The sequence below is a fragment of the Homalodisca vitripennis genome, chromosome 1 (genome assembly GCF_021130785.1).
Source record: "Homalodisca vitripennis isolate AUS2020 chromosome 1, UT_GWSS_2.1, whole genome shotgun sequence".
Taxonomy (NCBI): Eukaryota; Metazoa; Arthropoda; class Insecta; order Hemiptera; family Cicadellidae; genus Homalodisca; species Homalodisca vitripennis.
Window position 1 is genome coordinate 34,802,442 of NC_060207.1, and position 25,185 is coordinate 34,827,626.

The window sequence follows — 25,185 nt, forward strand, 5'->3', positions numbered from 1 at the left end:
CGGAGTACATAGTCAGGGTTTACGGCACAAACCTGGCCGGAATATGGCACATCTCCGGGGCGAGCCCGTTTTGTTTTATTCCTGCTTAAACTTAACAAAACAGACACTGAAATCCTACCAATTATTTTTTCCCATCGATTTCACTTCTTGCTGTGAAATGGGCGTGGCCGGGGCGGGGGGGCGGGGCGAGCGACGAGTGGTGGCGGAAACTGCCGAGCGGGGGGGCGAACGACGGGGAGCGGAGAAATCGGTTCAGTCCTCTATAACCGATCGGCCCGAGCAGATCGTCCGACCGATATCACCGATTGTTTGTTTTATCAATTAAAACAGCTGTTGATGTGTGACTGTAGGCGGCCGATGCGGACGATGTGCTCGCGGCTGTGACAGTGTGATACCCGCGCGCGCGCCCCGGACGGCCGAGTGTTGTTGGACTGTGATCTTAGTTTGTTGTTAGACATGTGGTGTGATTTGTGATCTACGGTTCAGTTTTAGTGATGACCGCCACCGGTTCCTGCTAGACTGTCCCTCTATATAAGGTAAATCAGGGAACAATTTCACAATACTTTCAATTAGTAGAGTACGTATAACCAGTTTTGTTAAAAAAAATACGGCTGCTCGATTTTCATAATACACGAAGGTTTGTCGAGCTTTCAAAATTTGAAGTTGTTAACAAACGAACCTGTGAAGACAAAGTTGTGGCATAACCTAAAAGGTGTGAAACATCACCTCACGGACGCAGGCGCAAGCTGTCATGTATGCAGAATGATGGCGGCCCGTTGTTGGGCTGATACGCGGTACCGGTGTAACCTCGCACTTTTACAATTATCCTGAAAGGGGAGAAAATCTGTGTAACATTAATATCATTTATATCAGAGCAAAGTTGCAACAAACAGCGTATATCATGTGATATTGTCCACGAGATAAAATGTGTTTAACACAGAGTTTTACCATATCAAACCTGGCTAATAGAACAATAATAATTTTAAGTGAATACCACATTATTAAACTTGAAAATATTGCTTTTTAACTAGTAAAGTAATTGTGTACTGTGTTTCCAAGTAACAGTACAACTTAATAAAACGTTGGTGCGGGGAAAAAGGGGGGAAATAAGCGTCTTGGGATTGAATAAAAGTCAATTACAGTCTAATTTAGTCACAAAACCTAGATTAATTCGTGTGTGAAGGATTAAATAAGTAAAAATTGCTTATATATAACTGGCAATTAACTTGTTATGAACATTATTTAGGTTAGAATATTATATTTTCTTATTTATAAATTGATAACGAGACTTTTTCCAAAGTAAATCTCCAGTATTTAAACTATTACTAAGCTAGTCACCTTTCTTCTGTCAGATAGAATAGCCCTAAATATCCAAATAAACCAAAATGTCTTGTAGAAGGTTTTAGAATTAGCTATCTAATATTAAATAAAATATATTTAACATCAGTCGATAATTTAACACTAATAAATTAACTACATGTATACTATGGCATTTATGTCCGCAGTCCTTTTAAACGATTTATAATTTTCTGTAAAAATAAACTAAATATAACCATAATAAAACAGTTAGAATCAGTAAAAGCGTGAGATATTGTGAAGTGGTTAAAGTAAACATTTACTGCAGTTACTTTTGGGCTATTTGAACTATTTTCTATACTATTTCTAATATAAAACATGCACAGAACACCTTACAATTATAACTGGCTAGACCTAAACTGTTGTTAAATTATAAACATAAAATCATGAAGTATCTTATTTTTGTGATTTAGTAATAAATTGTAATCTACATGTCACAGCTGCAACTTTAGTTAAAGTCTTGTAAAATAGATTAAATCTTTAAGCTGCCTAACAGTAGCGCCAATAGCTATTAGTACGACAATTTTAAAAGGCTGGTTATGATAGGCTATAACTTAATAGGATAGGCTAGCTAAATACGATATTCTACTGATTCAAGCATTATTTTGACAATCTTATGAAACGGAACATTTATACTCTTATAAAAACTTTAATCAATATTTAATCAGCGTACTAAATAAATACACAAACTATTTAATGGAAGCGTGCACTTAACTGAAAAGGCTGTAAATGATCCAGTACTTGGTATCTATACCGCAAGCGCATTCCCGTGTCAACTTCAGTAAAACCAGTCGTTTAAATCTATTCTTACAATCGGTCCAGCGATTAATGATTACTTAGTTGGTTGTGATATGTATTTTTTTAACGGAATAATTGTAATGCATGTTTATGAAAACTAATTATCTCTGTTCAAACATGTATTAAGGTAATTTTAATATTATAAGTACAACATGATTAAAAACAATAGAGTCACATCTAAAACGTTTTCACTAAGATTCAAAACATCCCAAGAAAGGTGTTTTTGGAGTAATAAAGATTTATTACAACACATATAATAATTTTATGACGTGTGTATTTTTGACAGTTGCATTATTTTTAAATCTTATAGGCTAACTTTGGTTATTAGTTTAAGCATTTGAAACTGTTTAAAATAACGTTTTGGTCACACATTATCATAGGCCAAATTCTATGAATCCGTAAAATCTAAAGTGTAATTGAAATGGATTGCTTTTGTGTGAAATCAATAAGAAAATAAAGAAATTTTTTCCAGACATTTACCATTTTTCAGTGATAAAAAACACTAAAAAATCATGTATCGTTTATAGTCATTCCATCGTAAAAAACTTCAAATAAAGAATAAACCTATTCCTAGTGCTCACTAATTCCTTACCAAGTAAATACACTCATTTTATTTTTGCAGTTGAAATATAAATAAATTAAATGTAAACATAATTAAACAGTTTTAACAAGTTAATGTCTGGTTATTTAAACAACAGTCTACATTATTTTAATCTTTTTCTTCTTAGAGAACATTAACAAAGGATTTAAAAACGCCACTTAAACAAAATTCCAGCTTGCTTTAAGTTTACTGTTTATGTTTTTAAGAATATTTCGAAATCAGTTTACACGATTTAATGCTAAGCGTAAACACATTAAAAACCAAGTTATATGTGTTTCAGTAGACACCGTGACAAAACATAACTACAAACACAATTTATTACAATGCCGAGCGGCTTCATCTTCGCTTTGGAAAACTATCCTTAGTTAATATTGTAATAATCAGAACAGCTGTTGTTACAACCATGTTTTCACACGCTGTGAAATTAACGTTAGTTAACGTTTTATCATTTTCAACAAGAAAATCTAAGATATGCAATTTTTCGGGGGGGGGGGGAGGGAATTACATTAACATTTTACATACATTTCACTCAAAAGAGAAAATATTATTGATCCAGTCTTCAAAATAGTTTTCATCCCAAGACAAGAAAATGTTCTGTGTAATTAAATACAGTTTTATATTATCACACTCTGATATACAATGGATACAATCTGGTGAAATCTGAAAACACACATTGAAACGTATTGTGAAGTTGTTGATAAAATTGTAAAACGTATTTTAAGACATACATCCCAACAATCATTCGATTGTTCAATAAATATATTAAAAAAAATAAACACTTGGTGTTTTATATAGGCATATTCAATTAAATGTTATCTGAGCGGTTCTTTTGGTTTAAAAGTAATCTCACTGTTTCAAATGTTTGTGACATTTTATAATAATCATAATTTACCAGGCTTCATGTAGACGAACAAAGGTGATGGTAATAAAACAGCGAGATCAGGAAGGGGTGTCCCCTATAGTTCATATTTTACTTTCCTCTCCACCTATATAATTGGTTTTTGTATGATTAGGCTATACAATATTCATACTAAAATTAAAATTAAAGCTCAAAGAATATTTTTAACAATGACGTATTGACAACATGAAAAAACTAAATTCAGAAGGTGTAGGACTTACAACCTGAAATAAAAAAATTGTATGTGCTGGAAATTCATATAAATCGATGTATGCATATACAAATACGTTAGATTTATTTCAATTTATATATTTATTTAATTTATTTCGATATTTAAATATATATATAACCATTTTTATATATTTAATTTAAAATGTAGATGTAATAATTTTAAATAAACTATATATGAAGTTCTGCTTTTCTCTGTTGAACAGTTAACATTAAAGTATTTTTAAATTGTAGAGATGACCTCTCGTGTTTCACCTCAACTTTTACTCATTTATAAATTCCTGAGATGTAGAATCAACAAAATATATGTATCCACTCTAAGATGAACGTTTGCCTTTAGCTGCAGTGAGAAACGTATGCAAGATACGATGTGTAGCTGAGTTATACGGCCATACGCTTGTCATACGGGCTGCATAACAAATACGCTGTAACAGTGTGCAGCGCGTATGGCAATGTGGTGGTTACAGCGTATGGTAATGCTCATCGTTAGTAAACTGTAACAAACCGAGAACTTTTATAAGCTGTCACTTTATAGCAGAACATACCTTGTTATAAGTGACATAACTTGTTATATGCATTAGCTCGGTACAATCACAAGTTTTATATTTACATTTTGAAAACTAGCAGAAGACGCATTTTGGAAATTCAATGCTGAGCATAGTGTTAAGATATTATACACAATATTTTCATTTAAATGCAATAATGAACAATATTGTATTTAAAATATTTAAACTTAGATTTTGAAAATTGATTTAGTAAAGGATATGGAGAGACCTGAATCAGGTCTTAGAAAAATAAATTACAAATTTCTTATTTATGAAATTTTATATAGATTATGGTGTAGTCTGTTAAAAGTAGAAGTAATCACAGTAGATGCTAGTGTTTAATGGAAATAATTTGTTATAATAACGATAAGTAGTTAAAATATTACAAACGATGGTATTAAAATGAAACCACGGAACGTGTGTAAGTATCTGTATAAATATTTTTAAATATTTCTTTGTAAAAGATCTCTATCGAACAGATACAAAAGAATTTATTTCACTATGAAGAACTTCGAACACACAACGTCACATAGTATCGTTTATAATTGACGTCACTTACTTGCGTTTAAAATGTGTATTGCACAAATTAGTTGGATGATATTTACTTTGCCGTACTCTAACAGTATTATATCGTCTAAAAAGAATAAAATTGTGTACCTTGTGTAATATGTCCATCCTAGAGATATTGGAAAATGGAAACTAAAATTGAATTACGATCAGCTTTGATTACTCGTAATGGGCGAATGTAATATATTTAGACTACTCTAATGAAATAGAGTCTACATGAACGCATTACTTAATGGGATTATTACATTACTGTTACATAAGAAGTGATGCTATCATTCATGCAATGATATTACTAGTTCAATCTAGTTCTACCGGTGTAACAGTGAAAGAACAAGTTTTCTTTACTCATTCTGTGGCTTTTCATTGAATTTGTATTTTTTCAATTGTTCACTTATACATTTTAGTTTCAAAATAATTATACTGTAGCTCTGAGAAACAATAGAAGTATGATTGGATGAATGAATTATAAATATTACAACGTACTAATGTAGAAATTTTGTAGTAAACGATATTTATTTCATAGATTTTCTAGTGTTAATTGGTCGTCTAACGCTTAGCTATAATTGGAAACCGGTATAATACGTTACTAAAGTAATACCCATAAAAGTTCTTGCGTACCCATACTTGGACACTATAAAAGTAGTATTGAAACCACTTTATAAAAAGGTATGTTGAAGTTCAAATGAACAACCACATTCTCGGTATATTATGATGTAGTAAAATGTTACAAATGTCAAAGTAGTACAACGTAAAGGTTTTTATAAAAATGATTAGTTTAAAAAAGGAAAAATAACGATACAATCGTTTGTGATACAACCACTTATATATCTTCTTAATATTTTATAAAATTTGCTACTACAACGTACTCTTTCACTAAAATTTCGGACATTATAAATATCATTATAACCGTGAATTACGCCTTGACGTAATATACTTATTTTATATTTTCTATAAAACAATTTTATATTTTCATGAAGAATACTCCTAATATTAACTAATTTAATATCTCTAATTTTTGACATAACTTTTTACTAAGATATTGTTTGTGTTGGTTCGTCTAAATAGAAATAGAAAGTGTATACATAACATAACAATAACATACTTAAAACTAGTTATTACTTTTAGTGAAGTAATCGAATAGAATAAGATATCTGCTATCTTAAAATAAAAGAATACATTTTATGGTAAAAATTTGCCTAATCACACTAATATCTAGCGACGTATACTAGTAGAAAGACAAGAGAGTAAATTTACGTTTTTTAAATAATTTTAATAGTATTATATTTAAAAAGTCATTATATAGCCAATGTAACTTTTATCTTATAATCTAAGTATACTAATTAAAATTAGTTTTACCTTCATATTACCTACTTTACATTAAACCTCAATTTATAGCCACAATTTCACTGTGAGTTTTAGTTGAAGATAGAATACCAACACATACCTTGACATTAATATTTAACGCCTTCTGCCATAGTAAGATATTATATACATATCAACTAAATAATATGTTAATTACTCCATCTAACATAGTAACACTCATGAAGATATAAATTATTATATAAATTCAGTTTTGTCTTTATTACAAAATATGTAAATACATTGTCGTACGCAACTGAGCCTTACACTTTGAATGAAATTTGCAAAAAATATAAATGAAAGTAGGCTGTAGATTATTTGATTTTGAATGTGTTAAAATTTAAATTATGTAATTTTGACAATTACAATGTCCCTTGCTGATAAAATGTATTTAGTAGCAGTTGTAGTTTTGTTATGCCAACTAATCAGATTTACTACTATAAAATATAAATATATTTTTATAACAATCAATTACAAAAAACATTTCTGGCAAATAATTTTAATTTTAATTTATTTCTGTATTTAAATAAATTTCAGCGATTTTAAAATTAAAACATTCTTACAAACAAACCTTTGTCGTTTTTGATGAAAGATGTTTTGGATGGAACGTTGTCAAAGAAATGATTGCATTAAACTTCAATTTGAAAAGCATGGTGTTTTAGCGCAATAGTCCTTTTATGAATAAGTGCAATTTCAAGTTTCTTGTTCTAAGAGAACAAACAAATTTACATTAAGATTGCAGGTTTACAAAAAAAGAAAAATAGAAACTGAATAAAGTATAAAACAAATACCAAAAGTCTAATTAGGCACATACATTTAATTGTAAACTAAATTTTACACACGATATTAGGAACTCTAGGAACTTACAATACAAGGCCTTCCAAATATAAATCTATGTTTACAAAAACACCATAAAGTCTGCGTTAAAACGTAACTAAAAATAACGGGCTTGTTTTCAAACAGTTTACAAAACATAGGAAAGCACGTTACTATGTTATCAACTGGAAGTTTCCCAAACCAAACGTAAATGTTAGTTGTATACTAATAGATTTATAATGACAGAGCTTGGAGTAAATTAGATGTTGTTTTAAAACCATTGTTACTAAGAGACCTTTTAAGGGCGACAAGAGAAACGCATATACGCGTCCAGACGTCCACTCGTATATCCAATAATAAATAACCTTATCTGCGAAACATACATACCCCGAGAGACTTCTATTACTTAAAACTGTACTTTCATAACTGTACAACATATATTTTGAAAACGTTCCAGTGTAAATTAAAAAGAAGAAAAAAAAAACAATAATAATGGAATTAATAAATGTTATAACATTTTGGGTGAGTAGAATAAACAACAATGCGACTCAATTAGTTACCAATACTGAATTGGCTACCATTCTTCAATTATCACTATTTAAAATTATTGCTAGCAGATACAAACACACACTCACTTGTTTGAAAATGTTGAAACACAAATTGTGTATTCTGGGAAGATAATTCAAAATAATTATTTTTAATGGAATATGTTTTTGGTTTGAGTATTTGAAACTATCTAGAAAAGTTTAAAAGACAAAAATTTGTTTGTAGAAACGCAGTGAGTTATTTTTTACGTCGTCACATAGCAGTCGAAACTCGCTGTACTTAGCGGATCCTTTCTGGAGTTTTTAACTTTTTTAATCTTTGAATTTAAAAACTAATTATAGTTAAAGATTATAAAATAAAATATGAAATTCGGATTATTTTATTAAAGTATAAAATAAGTACAGGAAAATAAATTTTAGTTTATATTACTGTCATATACAGGGGGTCCACAAATAACTGTATTAAAGTTTACCATTTTATTTGTCAGATCGAAATAAGTAAAAAATGTCATAAAAAGTATAATGGTATCTTGTTTTCTGTATGTGTGTCTGTGTTTTTTTTTTTAGGAAGAACTGTTTCTTGGTAGTACCAGCTGAAATTACCTACTCATTTTTGACAATTTGTATTGATACAAGTTCTTATTAATTCGCATCCAACCGATTTTGGTTTGTATTTAAAATAGCTTATTTTTTTAAATATTCAAACGATGAAACACAAACTGCGTTTGGATGCAAGTAAATGATATCTTAAAATTATATATTTCTTACAATTCTAACCCAATAAGAACAATGTGGAATCTCAAATAATTTTACGCTGTTTTTTTAGCACTATTTGTGAGCTAATTTTCGTTTGAAACATATGAATAACACGCTCCAAATGCTTTTAATGTTTTATTAGTTTTTCATAAAAACTTAAGTTCTTTGTGTATTTTGCCGTTCAGATGTTCAAAAAGTATAAATTAATATGAAAATAAATAGCGCTTATATGTTACTTAACAATGTATTTAAAATGAGACATCATTGATAAATCTACAATTATATATAAAGGCGTAAAGTGTTCGAAGTTGTATAAAAACTGAAATTGTGTTTGAAGCTCACAATTTTCTTATGAGATTAGAATAAGACATTTTGACGGTTAAGGTGAATTTGTACGCGTCTTCTCAAAAATATTTCCTTATAATTATTTATTTTTATCTTATAACCTTCTATATTAAACTTATTTACTTATCTGTAAATATTTTTGTCTATCGAAGTTTTTATAGTGACAAATAAATATGTGGCGAAGAAGTTGTCACATGACACGGCCGTGGTTATAATTATTTTTTTAAATCAGGAATGGATTACAGAAATGGAGACGGTAACTACATAATATTTAGAAATATACAAAAAATTTTAACTTTTTAACTTTACGTCTTCAAAGCCGAAGTCTGTCTGCGGATATTAAAGCAATGCTTCTACCTAACTAAATATATTGAAGCGACTACAATATTATAATGGTATTCAATATCAGCCTGTTTGTCTGCATCAGAACAGTTTGTTAACAGTTTTGTGTTATTTATTTATGATTGTTCATAAAAATTCGGGAAATAAGATTCCTTGAATACATCACCAATTTTGAATGTGGTAAATATTTGAATTCAATAAAACCCTGTTTTAGGAAACATTAAATGTTTATTGGTTATGCAGATGACGTTCCTTGAGTAGGAAATTCATACATTTTTAAATCCAGCTTCTATTACGGAATGTAATACGGAATAGAGTACAAATTGTACAATTAGTGGTTTTAATTATTTCAGTTTTAATTAAATTAGTAACAATTAATCAGTTGATGAAATTTTATTTGTATTGTTGGTGTAAGTATAGGGGAAGTTTGGAATTAGTTACTCCTGTCAGTTAAAACCGCATGGCTTCCGAATCATATCAGTGAAAGATTAAGCTGCAAGAAGTAAGAACCAATACAGCGAACAGTACTAGTGTTCTTCTATAGTAAATAAATTCATCACATTTTTCTTCTAATGTTGCAAAATCTTTTAATGGGTAGGAAATATTTTAATCAAACGTGTAACTCTTATTTACAAATTGGAACAGTTTTAACAATTTTAATTTTTAATCAGTTGTTTTTTTTATACTGATAGTTGATTTAACAACTCGTAAATTTCAAACAATGAGGCCATGGTAAAATTTGTAGATTATGGTACGATGAAAGAACATTGTGGAATACCGTATGAGAATTAGGGCTATTATGAGATTAAATTTAGAATACCTACACATCCAGTAGTTTTTTATCGCTGGACAAAGGCAAGCGTCTGAAAAACTCCTGTTACCTTCCTAAAAACCCGGTACATTTGACTATAAAAGAATCAAACTCTCTTTCACGTAAGCTGCTCTCAGTATACTTCCAAAAATTCCTTACCCAAAAAGAAATAGCTAATTACATTTGTTGACTTTTAAGGCCACACAACACCTATTCGTATCATGGGAGAATTTAATGTAAAAAAGCGGTGTCGACCCTTTGACGTAGACGGTAACGTTCCATCGAACCGCTCTTAACGAGCAGAGTGATTTCCCCGGAAAGGCAATTTCCACTCGAGATGGAAATGTCTGCCGCAAAAAAGGAACTGAGATGAGATTGATGTAGCAAACGGCCTCCTTCGAGGATCTACAGGACACGGGATAAATATTGTGCAGACAAAATGGCCAGAACCTAGAACTAACTGGCCCGAGCCTTGTTACTGTTTGCCGTCTGCCGCGAAGACGTGCTGCTTCAGTGGTCGGTGGATGGTAGCCAGGAGGAGTGTCAGAATGTAAGAAAGTGCCGAGACAATATTCCCAGAACAATTAAAGTACATGATAACATCGACACCGTTCAGTTCCAGGAAAATTAATAGTTTCCCTTCCGTCTAAGGGTTTCGCAGTAGAGGGTTGTTATACTCTAACAGCTCGGTTAATGGGTCGCTTAAAAGCTCTCCCTGGACTTATATGTGGAAGCTAATGTATTTTTAAACTAAAGTATATTACCTGTTATGTGAGCTATTTAAACGTTATTTTTATTATAAATGTAATCCAGCTACTAGTCGTCAAAGAACATTAATTATGATTCTTTACGGTCAAACTAAATTTTGTGTAACAAATTCTCATTGGATGAGAAATGTGCTAAATGTTCCTCTTCGGATGATTTATTTCAATATTGGTCGTTTGGAACAACGATTAAACAAGAATTAAAGAGTAATATCAATCTTAAAAATTGTTTTAGAGCATATGCAAACTATATTTGTAGTTTACTTCGTATTACACAAAAAGTATATATATTTTTTTAAATGACATTAAAATAAATTACTTTGGTCATTAGGTAAGTTGTATTTATAATGAAATATTATGATATAAAAATATAAGAAAAACATAATCAAGGCTATTTTTGAAATAATTGTTTGCTTCAATTATTTTCAATTACTACCGGAACAGCAATACGTATAATATTTCCCTGAAAGACACATAAATTCTATCCATCAGAGTGGTTCAATTTAGGTGCAAAACGTGCATAGTTAAAAAGTTTCAAACTATAAGGTGAATACGGCAAATTTAAGGTATTTATACAAAAGTAAATATATTACAATGATACATTTTTTAGCGTTGAGTGACGATTCTGTACTTATAATATTAATACATGACGATTAAAAAAGCAGCACTCAATGTTTATGTTTTATTGAATTCTACATTTTACTTGAAGAAAATTAAATGAACTATGAGTATTTTCTAATTCATTTATGTATTAAAATATCTTTAGTACTTAAATTAAAGACTATGGAATAATCGTGAAAATTGATTTCCATATCATTTATGTTTCGCTAAATGTTAATTCTAAATGTTAATAGTGCTGGTAGTAGACTAATTGTTAAATACTGAAAAATTAACAATTTTCATAAAATTTTAATAGCAAAAAATATGTTTAATAAAATAGTATTTGTATTTTTATAATTGGAAAAGACTTGAGTTTTTGTAACGACAAATACTTTTACAATTTTCATCCGTATCTTATAAACAAGAAATAAATGTGTTTGTATTGTTTGGGATACCTTCTGTTGGATTTGTCATCTGTGATAACAAATAATCCTCATTTAAAGACCGGATTAAATACGCAAGTTTCAAGTTTTACTTATACTATTCATCAACTCGACCAACATCCACACAAACTTACAATTGCATCGTTTGAACTATGTTTTATTTAATTGATTATTTATTGAAACAATATTCAATTATGAAAATTATAATTTTGAGTAAACACACAAACAATCTCTAAACGGAGTTATTATATAAAGTTATAATATTAATTTGTTTAACTCAAATCAAGTTTGGAACCCAAAAATGTAACCTGAAATGGAATACAATTAAATGGATACAATTAAATTAGCAATACCCACAGAATTAGGGATTAGAATAGTATTTACTCGTAGTTCAAATCATTTTGTGAAAAATTACAATTCACGTTCGTGGATGTAACAGTACATTCTCAGCGACTGCAGAACGACACTAAGGTTACAGAGCGCAGAACCCAAGTCCCTGCAGAATAAAACAGCGGTTTTCGGTGGAGCAAAGAAAGAAGCGCGAGGTGGCAATGGAGTTTATGCTAAAGCCCATTAAATATGTGGGAACCGGCAGCGATCAATAGTGAGTCCGCGTGACTTCGCAGTCGGTCGGCCGAGAGGTACAGGCGTACACACTACACACTACACACTACACAGCACAGCACATTATATACCGACTTCATTACAGCAGAAATTGTTGCGTTTGCTGCTAATACAGCGAGCACCCACGCTGGCGGAGGAGATTCGGAGAGGCGTACCACCACTTCTCTGTTATGAAATGTAAATTACTAAATGTTATAATTGCGTTATTGTGTAGCGCCTTGAAATCCCCTGGGAAACTCTAAACGATGATGTGGGAAAATTCTGGAATGCCAAGGTGCAATCCTTATATTTAAAATAGTTTATCATAATTAAATCGCTAAAATGCGAATACATTACTCCTGCTTGGCAAAAAGAGTTCAACGGTTATAAATTTAGTGCTTTGTTCATTCGTTACTAACTGATGATTAACGTTTTGCTATGTTTGTAAAAGAAACGTATTCGTCTTGTGAATGATGAAACTTTTTCTGTAATGCCTGATGATATGAGATTCTGTAACCCCAATATTAATCATTCATGTCAGTAATATAATATGTCATCATTATATCATAATCATTAATCATAATCTTTTAATTAACAACATTTTGGGGTAAGAATACAGTAATGTAATTCACAAGACATGAGTCGCCTTGTTCTACACCTAGAAGTATGTAAATATAAATAGTTTCGTTCCATTAAAAGGTTCAATGTAAAATTAACAGGTACATTCCATAAAACGACTGGCAATCGTTACACTTTTTACTTTATTAATTTTCATTTAATGTATTTGACAGTCAGTTCTGACTCTGCCATTATCCTTACAGAGAGCAGAATAAGCGAAAAACGCGAATAACTGCGGACTAGTGCGCAAGTTTCTTTATCAGTATTAAATGTGGACATATGGTATACATAGTTCAATTTATGATTTTTTTCAATATATCTCAGAGAGTATTATCTTGTGGTGAAACTTAATGGTGAAATTGATTGGCTCTACGTAACTTGCACATCCTCATTTCTGTATGGTTGGTTCCAAGGAACAACTACTTGATTATTTTTTCAGCTAATTTCTTAGCAATTTACGTTCTATTGATCTACTATAACTACGTAACGTACAACGCAGCATTATTTGAATGCGTTTGGTTCTACTCAGCTGTTCTAACCTCATTTCGGACTATATCACAATAATAGTTCTACGCGCTGATGCAACCTCAGAACTTGAATTGGTTATCTCTATCTAAACCCCCAATTCTGTATGAATGACTCAACGTCGTAAATGGTTAATTTATTATACTTTAAGTCCGCGTACCTCCACCTTAACCCTATTTTGAATTTACTAAGCTGTAACTGTGGCTTGTATGTAGCTGGTGTTTTATTCCTGATGTGGTCCTTAATGCCTTAGCTTTATTTCTTACATATTGGATTCACTTGACTGACTTACTCTGCTTGTATGCACGTAGCCGATACAGTTTATATTATGGAGATTCCACAAAGTTATTCAGTTATTCAGTTTCAACTTTATATTTGTGGGTTTAGCTAAGGCTAATGTGTGAAAACCACAAGTGTATGTTTCACACCGTGTTTCCCTCTGCCTTTTACCTCTCACCTTAATAGTTAGGGAAACCCGGTACATTATTATGACAATTTAGTTTGTTTGCTGTCCATTACAGTAACGGCCACGGCTGGTAATCCAGCGACTGTTTCCGAAATCGCTTGTTTTCATAAACTGCTCTGCTTTGTTTTTGAAAACATGGAGTGAAAGTTGAGTGATTTAGTAATGCCTGAAGATCTCTCAACTTTCAAGATAGCTGAAGAATACAAGCGATACAGTGCATCTATGGCGATTGGGCAGATTGCACACTAAGTTAGCGAATAAGGGCTTTACTGTATAAAGATCATAGAAATTTTTCAGCGATTTGAAATAATTCATAATGCAACCAAGTACATATAATAGTTTGCATTCGTCTAATCTAAGCTGAATCAATTCATTTGCAAAATAAACTTTTACAAATCTAACTTTTAGCTAAACTTATATTTGTGCCAACTCAACGGTACGGAACAAGAAAATAATATTTTGGAGTTTCATTTGATAGTGAATTCCTACAAAAAACTATCAAATACTCGTATTGCAGCCAACGTTGTGACAATACACCAACCCAGACATGAGAAATGTGCACCAATTCTAGTCACTAGAAAGGCAGTTTTATTTTTTTAAACTGTTACATTTATACCTTTATATCATAAGAAATTCTAGTTTGAATATAAATTTCAAACAATTATTCCTAATAGACGATTGCATTTTACAAAAATACATTAGCACTGAGACTCTAAAATTTAAGATTCTGAAGTAAATTTTTAAAAATTTTAAACGAGGTCCTAACGCAGGTTTTTTTACATCATCACAGTTTAAAGCAAAGATCTGTGCACGGCAGCTTACTGGCGCACCCTCTTAAACACTGTTTAGGGATGAAAGTCTGGGGCAGAAGTCAGGGACGGCACGTCCTCACGTTACGTCTCGTCGTTGCTCCTGTCAAACAGCTGTGAAGACCGTACTAACTACGCTTGTAATTAGTGTTACTGTACATATAATTAACGGTTTCATCATCAGACATAGTTCATAGCTACAGCTACATTTTACATTGCGGTTGCAACAGGGAAGATATGGCCTGTCGACTTTCCCTCATTAAGACCAACCACGCGCTACTCATTATTTTGCATAAAATATACGAATAAAATAATAACAATAAAAAACACACAATCTGATTGCTTTACACTATGCAAACTGTATATTTATGTTGATGCTATTAACCCTCCTAGTACTAAACATTTTCTTAATTTTTTTTAAACAAAAATTTTAATTTTATTAAAGATTAAACGTAAGGGCAGTCGAAAAAGATCCAGCTCTGAAAGAGCAATTATAGAAGTTTGTAAAATGCTCTTAAATTAACTAAAATGCTGGGCTAGGTGTAATTTTTTGATTAAGTTAATTATGACCCCAGAATAAATTTTATATCAGAACATTTTAAAAAGTAAAGCGTAATTTTAAAATTTTACAATGCCATAGTTCAAGAACTAAAACTATTCTATTATGATTTACCCTGATAACTATTTTTAGAATATAGTTTTTTATAAAATTGCAAATTTTACATACGTTAAGAGTAAATTTACCTTTAGATGATATGGTATTTATTTGCCAACGACTTCTGCAATACGAATTTTTAATTATATTTTTATGTCAGTGTTACTTACATACGTAACTTACTACCGAGCATATTTGACAAAAATTACAGCCATAACACATGAAAATGACAAGAAATATGAGGGTTATGTATTTCACGATTTGTTCTAATAGGCTTAACAAATCTCAATATGCCTGCGCTTTAATTTATTACAGAAGTAAGTAAAGAGTATAAAAATGTTAACAATATTCTGTTTGAATTATCAAAAATATATGCTCCGAGTGTTTTGTAGCAATTTATAAAATTTTGGTTATCCCAATTTATAAATATTAGGCTATTTGCTGAAATTACAAATTGTTCTCATTAGAAAACTGTTCTATATTTTATTTAATTAATTCGATATCTACGTCAATTATGCAAAGTTAAATATAAAGATTATTAATATTGTAAAAACAATATTTTAAAAGTGAAGTGTGTATAGTTTCAATATCTCATTTATAAATTATATCCTTTACCTAGGTATTTATCTACAAATCATACATGAAGTTATTTATTTTCTTTGACCATTAAAGTCTTATTTTATTTCTATAGGATATAGTAACTTTTTCTATCCAATTAATAACATAAAATTGCTGTCAAGGACTGTTACAACTACAACAACGAACGTTGTTACATGCTGTTGAATGCTGTTGCAGTTACAAGAACGTTATTAATAAACTGTTGACAGATACAAATATTTTAGAAAAAAAAATTATTCATTGTAGTTGGAATCATTATTACTTATTATATCCTTATGTTGTTTGGTATGTCTTAAACTTTATATGCCACAACAGTTAAATTCTTTGTCATCCTCGGAAGAATTTCCACCTAGGTGTGGTTGCAACGTGACACTTTCCTCTCTACACACAAATACTACTGTAACAAACTGATATGTCACCTGGACAACCAACTGACTAACAAAGACTAAAGGAATAGCATGGCGGTGGTGGGAAGGGGGCAGGGACAGTTCTTCCAGTGATTGATAGCAGTGGTCAGCTGATAACGCCTGTCGTTATCTGATAGAAGCGTTCTCGAGGCAGCCGAGGTTTGATTGAGCTGAGTTATACCCGTATCAACGTCGGGGACAAAACACGTGTAGGCTACTATTGCCCACCGAGACCACCGTGACCCACCGGCCCACCGGTCCACCACTCACTCACATCGCAGCAACGAGCCCAATAAATCTCGCTAAGCAGAGTCGATCACCGCGAGGCTGATTCAATCGGCTTCGATTTTATCCAAACCCTAATTTGGGCGCATTCATGTGTGAAGTATCGGTGTATGCTAATGCCACGACGCACAGCGAGGATATTTCTGTGGGGAAAGGCGTCTGTCCCTCTCCCCCGACCGGATAGTTGGAAATCCCAGCGATACTATAATAATGGAATATTAAATACCTCGCTATAAATAGTGAACGGCCCGGTATGAGGTGCAGCTTAACCTAAGTACCTTCCAACGGTGCTTCGAATCATTGAACTCGGTACAGGAAAATTGAGTTTAATCCTCACAAATTTGGCTCTACTTAGAATAAAACCGACTCACTTCCTTCCTAAAAATAAAATACATGTCATAATACTAACTTGTGGGAACCACAACCATTTATTAATTATTGGTATGTAACTCTTTGTACGTTGTCTAAACAACAAGCAAAATATATCGTTCGAAAAATCATGATGAATTTTAACATTGCTGTTTTTTTGTATTATTTGTTGATACTCATTGGCCAGAAGGAGTATCATTGAGTGGCACATCATATACTCACTATATATAATGTAGTGTTACTGCAATAAACGTCTTTTCTATACTCAAAACCGCAAACCAGCGCTAAACGGAATAAGTCTGCATGTAATACTGCTTCGTAATAGGGGTATTTCAAGTCTACATTAAGCAGCAATTACAGTAAAAACTTAAGTAGATATTCTCATAATTATGGTCTAGTACTTCCAATAAACAAATTTGCAAAGGATTTTTAAGTTGAGACTATTTTCATGGAATCATCAAAGATCAACTAAGTACTTATTTAGTTCACGTAAATAATTATTATATGTTGTGATCTTTCATTATATTGTCCAATTGTAGGACAGTAGCATGTTTACTATTATTGTTAAATAGGCAAATACCATTTACCTGGTAATATTTCGAATGTTGAACCGTTGAACTAATGATATGTGTATGAGGCTTATATGAGATTAAGTACAAGGAAGACATTAGGCCGGAAGACTATTCCGAGGATGCGGTTGTGTATGTTGTCGCATGATTTCTCCCCCCAAAGGCAGAAGGAGCAGGCCCATCCTTTCCACGGCGCTCTGGTCTCATCCTTGATCCTGTGGGGGGAATGTTTGGTCCTCGACGGTCACAGCGTCGCTCTAATCCAATATAGAACATTTCATTCGATTTAATATTTATTTCAGACTATTTATTTAATATGTAGTGTAATTAATGGTTATCGAGTTATAATTGTGTTTACTATTATGAGCATATTTGCTTATTACGTATTTGTTTGGTTTCAATTGAATTTGAAAATACTTGTCTTCAGAATCCTAAAAATGATGTAATTTCATTTTAAAGTTAAATTTTCTTTGTTTCAAGTTAAAACCTTAGAACAACAATTAGAACGATTATATAGATTAAAATATATAACGATAACATTGTAAATTTAAACTAATTTAACGACTTCATTCCTGCCAAAACAATTTCATCTATCAGTTGTAATTGTTTTCTGTTTTGGAGTTCATGTGCAAGTAACTTCGATGTAATCATCCTAATGAAATTATTTTTTTTCAAATTTGATTAAAACTGTTTTTATTGTAATCTAACGTGTTATGTTTCCATCGAACTATGTAAATTTAAGTTTTATGTTAGGAAAGTATGTTTGACGTTTTACAAGTATTTATTTAATTCTAGTAACAATATTGACAACATTAAACTTATTGTAACATTGTATTGTATTGTAAACATTAAGTAAAATGAAAGATATTGGTAGTAATGTGCTTGACTCAGATTCACAGAAGAATATGTTTCTGAAATTTGTCTATATTTTGTATTCAACCCCCTAGATCAAACAGTATATTAAACCAGTGTTTTGTTTTCCGCTTCTACCGAGTTGAGTATAAAATCTTTATGCTTCTTACTAATCATTAAACTAACGCTAACTGTTCCACCCTATAAAATGAATACACGCAATAACCTACCTTACATGTATGTTGAGTACTCGGTTTATGTTCTCAGCCACAGCCAGTCTAGCTTACACCTAGCTGAACATATGTTTAGTATATTTTATTCCACCAGATCAGATTGTGGACTACCTCATGAATCACAACCTTCATGGTGCATCGCTTCCTAATAAGGAACGCGCATTAACCTGTTGTGAACTAGTGTTTTAACAGAGCCAAACTACTGGTGTTAAGTGTTATTTTACACAGATTAACATACCGGTGCTTCCAGCACATTAACATTGACACCGCTACTATCTAGTCTTCATCACTTAATTGTAATTTCCAGTCGGTTCCATTACGAGGAATCATTCTGCTAGTACATTTTCTCGGTTTTGGAATGTACGTAATTCGACAAAGTAACTACTAATACAACATGAGGGTATGCCACAACACGTGTCGCTTAACAGGTTTCGCTTGGGTTTTATGCTAAACTTCATGTCTGCAGTTGCACGTGTTGATGTCCTTCGTTAAAAAAATGTCATATTATTGTACTCAATATGTTTACAAATGTATTTATTCTGGAATTTTCTTGTTTCCACTATGGTTACCCATGAAACCAAAATAAAAATATTCGCTAACGCTCAGCCAAATCCCATCGACCTCGATGTTGCTTATATAGAATTGAAGCTTTATGCAAAATTTCAAATCTATATGTCAGTTCGTTCTTAAGATATCGCGCAGATCAACGGATATACAGAAAATAAACGTTTTCAACCCCACTAGTGAAAGGTTGCTAACGCTCAGCCAATAATCTGATCTTTAGAAAAACATTGTTTGAAAAAGTTACAACTTATCGTTTCCGAACTGTATTGTCTCAATAGACATTCATATAACTACTTCATGTGATTTTTAAATCTATTTGTAGAGATTTAATTTTTATAACTGCATACATAAAACACAAAGGAATATTCTGTTTCATTTATCTAGAACAAAACTAAACGATCAACTGAATGCACGTTATGTGTTTTTTATTATTTCTTCCGGAATGTAAATGATAACGAGATTTATGCAATTTAAACGATAGTGAACATTTCTTGGAATATGTCATGTCCTACTTACAACACCAAGCTAACATGACATCTATAATTGAAGGGATTATACCTTTACCACCTTTGTCATCAAACTAACTTTAATATACATAATTGAATCGTTTTTCATATTTAAAGGACATAATCTTTGCCGAAGCCAGTTTTTGTTCAGATTGACGTCTATATATTTTGGCAATTAGCAAACCATTTTGCAATATTTTGTAAAAAAAAAACATTTAATTTACATTGTCAATGACATAAAGACACGGATAATATAGACAGGGATTTAACAAAATTACATCCTCTTTTTTAATAACTACATAAGCACTTGCAGATTGTTAGCTTTTAATAGTAGTTTTGTATTTTAATTTCAGATGTATATTCGATCAAACAAAACTTTACAAACTTATGAATTTTCAAATAATAATTTATATAATTCAAACGGATCTAGAAGTAATTAAAAGTTTTACAGGGGTGCAATACAATCTAAAAAGTATGCTAGTGAAACCCATACTTGCCAAAAACAGTGATAAATATATATATAAATATATATATATATATATATATATATATATATATATAATTTGTGCTAAACTGCAGAGAAATCTAAGAACAATATTTACCACGAAATCATCGTAATTGTTCTTCATTATGGGGTCATAAATCTTAAATTTTCAATATTCTACATATCAGTAATGCACGGAATATAAAATTCTACTAAGGAAGTAGCGGTATAGACTGTTCTGTAATTCACTCAGCTAAAGGTTTACTCATGAGTATATATTTTTTATTTTGTGGCCATATTTATAGTCTTTTTCTATAGGGATGGTTAGGTAAAGAAAAAATTATAAGCCTATCTATCTATCGTATTCGGCTGCCAAGGGACTCCGATGTAAAGTTCATCTTTCATCTCATGCTTTGAGGTTATAATAATTTACTCATAGTTCTAGTTGAAGGCCTCTTGAATAACTGTGGTGTTCCTCCCTTGCAGATATGGACATGACGATGACAGAGTCTCCCCACCGCAGTTGGTATGATAGCGCTGTGACTGCCCGCGAGGAGGGCGACTCCCAGCTGAGTGTGGCAGAGCACATGTCTTCGTTGTTCGCTCACCACCACGCCGCAGCAGCCTCCCTAGAGCCTGCAGCTAGCCGCGACTACCCCGGTTACCGCGCTGCTACCGTCACCATGACCAGCCGCTACTACCACGGCCAGCTGCACCAACACGCCTCCTCCTACGCTGCTCAGCACGGTGAGTGAACCTACAGAACCTATGGGTGGAGGGAGGGATAAGGAGCTAGAAACATTTTTGTATTCCGAGAGGAATTGTATACAGTTAAACATAGCAATTTGGGTTATATTAATATCAGACCCATGGGATTAGATCTGAAAGTATGAAAGATATGTGAATAAAGGGCTGTTTTTGTACATAACATTTAATTTTCTTAAACAACTTTTAAAACTGCATTTAACTTATGATGATAACTGTTTAATAATAAGTTAAACTAATAAGTTTAGTAATAACTTTTTAGTGGACTAACTTTTTAAAAGTTATATTTAATTAACTCGTACATTAAATTTAACTCGTATACTATAATAAAAACTTTACTCTTTTTTAAACTGCGGTGTATTCTTACTTTGATTTTATACAAAATTTCTAAAAATATGCTACTTTTATTGCCTATAATTCCTCTTGGAGTTAGGAATTATTTTCTACTTTTATTTCTTTAGTGGAAGACATTTTAAGGGCTGTGATAGTACAATAACAAAAAGGTATTTAACAACAACTTAGAGATACTAATTTAAATTGTTATACCTTACCACTGATAACGTTCAACAAGGGTACCGGTCACATGAATATAAATTAAAGTACAACTTGATGAACAAACTAGTTGACGTTACGACGTGTTCAAATCAAATCTGAAATATCCGCCGAGTCGCCGGATTGATAAGTTTCTCTCAGAAGCGTCGTCCGAACATTGAACAATCATATAGTGGATTCTGGCCTCTTTTGGCTACCGATGAGCATTTTATTTTGTAAATTATGATATTGAATATGAACTATTTATCAAGATTTGGGGGTGATATTAGAGACACGTATTTAACAAAATTATCTCCTCTTTTTTAATAAGGACTTTAGTATTTGCGTCCTTTTCTTAAATCTGTATAAGTTCTTCAAATAGTTACACTGCAATGATTCTATTTTACTGTAATTTCTCAATTACAGTTATTTTTAGTCACATTTGGGATGTGATGATGTGCTAAAACGTTCGGTGTGAAAGGAGACAAGAACTTCACCATCAGATAGCATCTCTATTTTTGATAAGCTCTTTGTTTCCTCGTCCAAATGGCAGTGAAGTGAATGGTTTTAGAATGAGGTGTGAACACACTATATGCTTACACATCCTACCCACCATGTGACGTTTCCAACCATTGAGAATATAGAATTCTCACGAAATATAAAAAATCTCTTCAGCGACAAATGCGTTCTTTGCGCTATGTGAACTGTATCTAACCGACTAGAGATTGCCAGGCGGGCGGCGGTGCTCTACAGCGGTTCTTACTTGCGGACAATGTAAGACTCGCTCTGCAATTAGACTCTCCATAATTAGCACGCCGGACATGAGCGATTTATCCTCACAAAAACCCTCCCTTATTTGAATATTCGCAGCTGCTCCATCGCACCACTTGCGGAAAGGTTTCAGTTAGACCCTCACGCTGCTCTCGATTGCGAGGCGTTCAACTTTGGATGTAACTCGGCTTTGTACCTTTTCAGTAATATTCATTGCCAGATTATCATTTTAGTGTTGATAATATCTCCGGAATAGTATAAAGTGACACCGTTTGATCAGTTCACCTGGCATAAGTAGAAAATGAAGATGTCACGAACAGCTAAGTTACTTCCATTTTAAGTCGATGAGGAATGACGATATTTAATAAAGATAGTGGGATCTACCGATACAAAGAAGGGACGAAAGCAGTATAAATTCCACTTGGCAATAAATATAAGAAAGTGGAGCTTCGGAATGTGTTTTGACGTCTGGTACTTGTTACAGTATCTTCATCGCGAGAAGACAAAGTCGACGCCAGCTGTAAACACTGACGTTGATGTGCGGACTGTCGGTACCGCCGCTAGCGTGTCCGCCGAGCATCACCGCGGTTTGCACCCTTCCAGAGAGAGGGGGTAGATAATCCACTGGAGATATGGTAATACTCTATCTGATCCCACGATCTAACACGCGCCACCGGTAAGGCTCAATATCGCCCGCTTCTCCGTTCACCCACCCACACGCCTCGACCTTATTGCTGATTAATTGTCCTGTCCGTTTCCGTGTTTCGTCGGTCCCGTACGGACGTTCATTTCACTCTGTGCTCTGGGGCTTTTTTAATAATGGATTTCTGTTTACAGTGCTCTGTGACGTGGCTCCGACGCTAACACTCTTGTCTCACGTGATGTCCTCTGCCGTACCTGTTGTTCATGTCGATGACGCCGATAAGACGCACCGGAAGCCGAGGTTCCCACCGCCCATGGTCGTACCGAGGCGGCGTGACCGGGGTACTCTCGCTTTGCTCAAATTATACCGGACTTATGCGTGCTGAATCGTAAATTATGAGCCGGAATTATGTTGTTATGTTCAAGCAAGGTCTACATTAATAGAAACCTGATTTGCCGCATTTACTCGGTAATTTCGCTTCCTCAGAAGGCAAGGCTGTATTTGCCGTCACGGTGGTGGCTCCAGGTCCGGCCTAGCGGGATCTCGGGGAACGGCAATGGCCTCCTTCTGGTACTTCAAACTCTGATGGGAAATACATTAGAATTTCTAGCTTTTCCTTACTCCATAGCAAACAAATCAGATACTCAAATTTGCAAGATTCTATTAAATGTTTTGCTACTTATCAAACACAAGCTCGGAATTTTATAAAATAGCTATGTCCTAACTAACATAACTGAAGTTAATATAAGTCTGAGCGAGTAGTCTAGCCATACTTTTATTCACATTGACTATGGTACTTTAAATTACCTTAATATGATTAACTGTTTTATACATAAAAGAAACATGTCTCATATGATTTTGCAAAAAACCATTAACAGCGCGTACCGACACTTCTTAGGAACAAGAACAAGGAACAAAAGTTCAGGAGGCGTAGATATATATGTATTTTAAATTCGAAAACAAATTCGATCAATGTTGTCAGATACTTCTATTCTAGAAAGAACGCGAAGGTGGTTATTCCCCTCTCCCCCCCTTCAAGACCGAGTAACATGAAAGAACAAACTTACTCTCAGAGGAGTGTTAGGACTGTAAATATCTGTGTAGGGTCCGCCACCCGTCATCAACTCGATGTTTTAGTAGGCCGAGGATGCTGTGGAGAGCCAGGACCTAGGACCATGTCACAGGATCATTTGACGCCGCATTCCACCGCCGTGTTCCTGGGGGACAGGACAGTCCACCAAAAAGTCGCTGTCTGATGTCAATTATTTGGTGAAATTCGACACCAAAGCGTCTCCAGCGCCCGCGGCGGCCGGCGTGGGAACTACGGGCAAGAATGTGGAGGTCCTGTCCAGACTGTATGGTACCTGGTACTTGCACCTCTTTTTACTTTCGATCTTGTAGTCCTGAGGCCATCTTCCGACCTCTGCAATTAACAATTACATTGTGTTTCGGGTGGATAACTAGTAGTTTTCTAAAATATGCTCCCTCACTCGAATATGTTATAGAGGTGTTTTGATCCGAACAGTGCTGTCAAACCATTACATACATAGGTTTTGTTCCAAGGAAAATTCACGCCGACAATTGCTTCAATCAACCGGTTTTAAAACGTTATTGTAGAGTACAATTTTTCACATTAAAACGTCATTATTTATTTAAATATAATTAAATGTGTAAATTTATTTATTAATAGCTTTAATTTTTTATAGATGTAAACAAATACACAATATTACTATTAAATAAGGACCATTGTATTATATACAACCGACCAATACAACTCCCTACATATTGTAATTTTCTTAACACTAAAGCAGCCCTTTGTTCAGCCAGTATCAGTGGCTGGTTTAAAATCTCAAGTATGGTGATGTCATTGATAATTCATAAATTATTAAAATTAAAAATAACTTTGCCTCTAATAAAGACATTTTTCATTTCATTTCATTTCAGTAATTTATGAATTACCAACGACATTACCATACTCGGAATTTTGAAACTTCATTACAAATTACATTCCCAAATTGAGCCATTTCGTTCACTCTATATTTTATCAGTGTCGTAGCAAAGTTAATCGGAATAAACTTGATCTCACCGATACTGGCTGAACAAAGTCAATCTAATGTAACGGTATGCATATTTAAATA

At 32.9% G+C, this 25,185-nt stretch overlaps 1 protein-coding gene across 2 annotated transcripts in view; it reads left to right on the forward strand.

Annotated features, from left to right (window-relative positions):
- Window positions 1-266: 266 nt before the first annotated feature.
- Window positions 267-25,185, forward strand: part of LOC124359633 (GATA-binding factor C-like) — a 118,872-nt gene continuing 93,953 nt past the window's right edge. For both annotated transcript variants that reach the window (XM_046812540.1, XM_046812549.1), the window contains exons 1-2: window positions 267-536; window positions 20,824-21,084. In XM_046812540.1, the coding sequence (XP_046668496.1) occupies window positions 20,826-21,084 (259 nt within the window). In that variant the 5' untranslated portion in view covers window positions 267-536; window positions 20,824-20,825. The remainder of the gene's footprint in view (window positions 537-20,823; window positions 21,085-25,185) is intronic.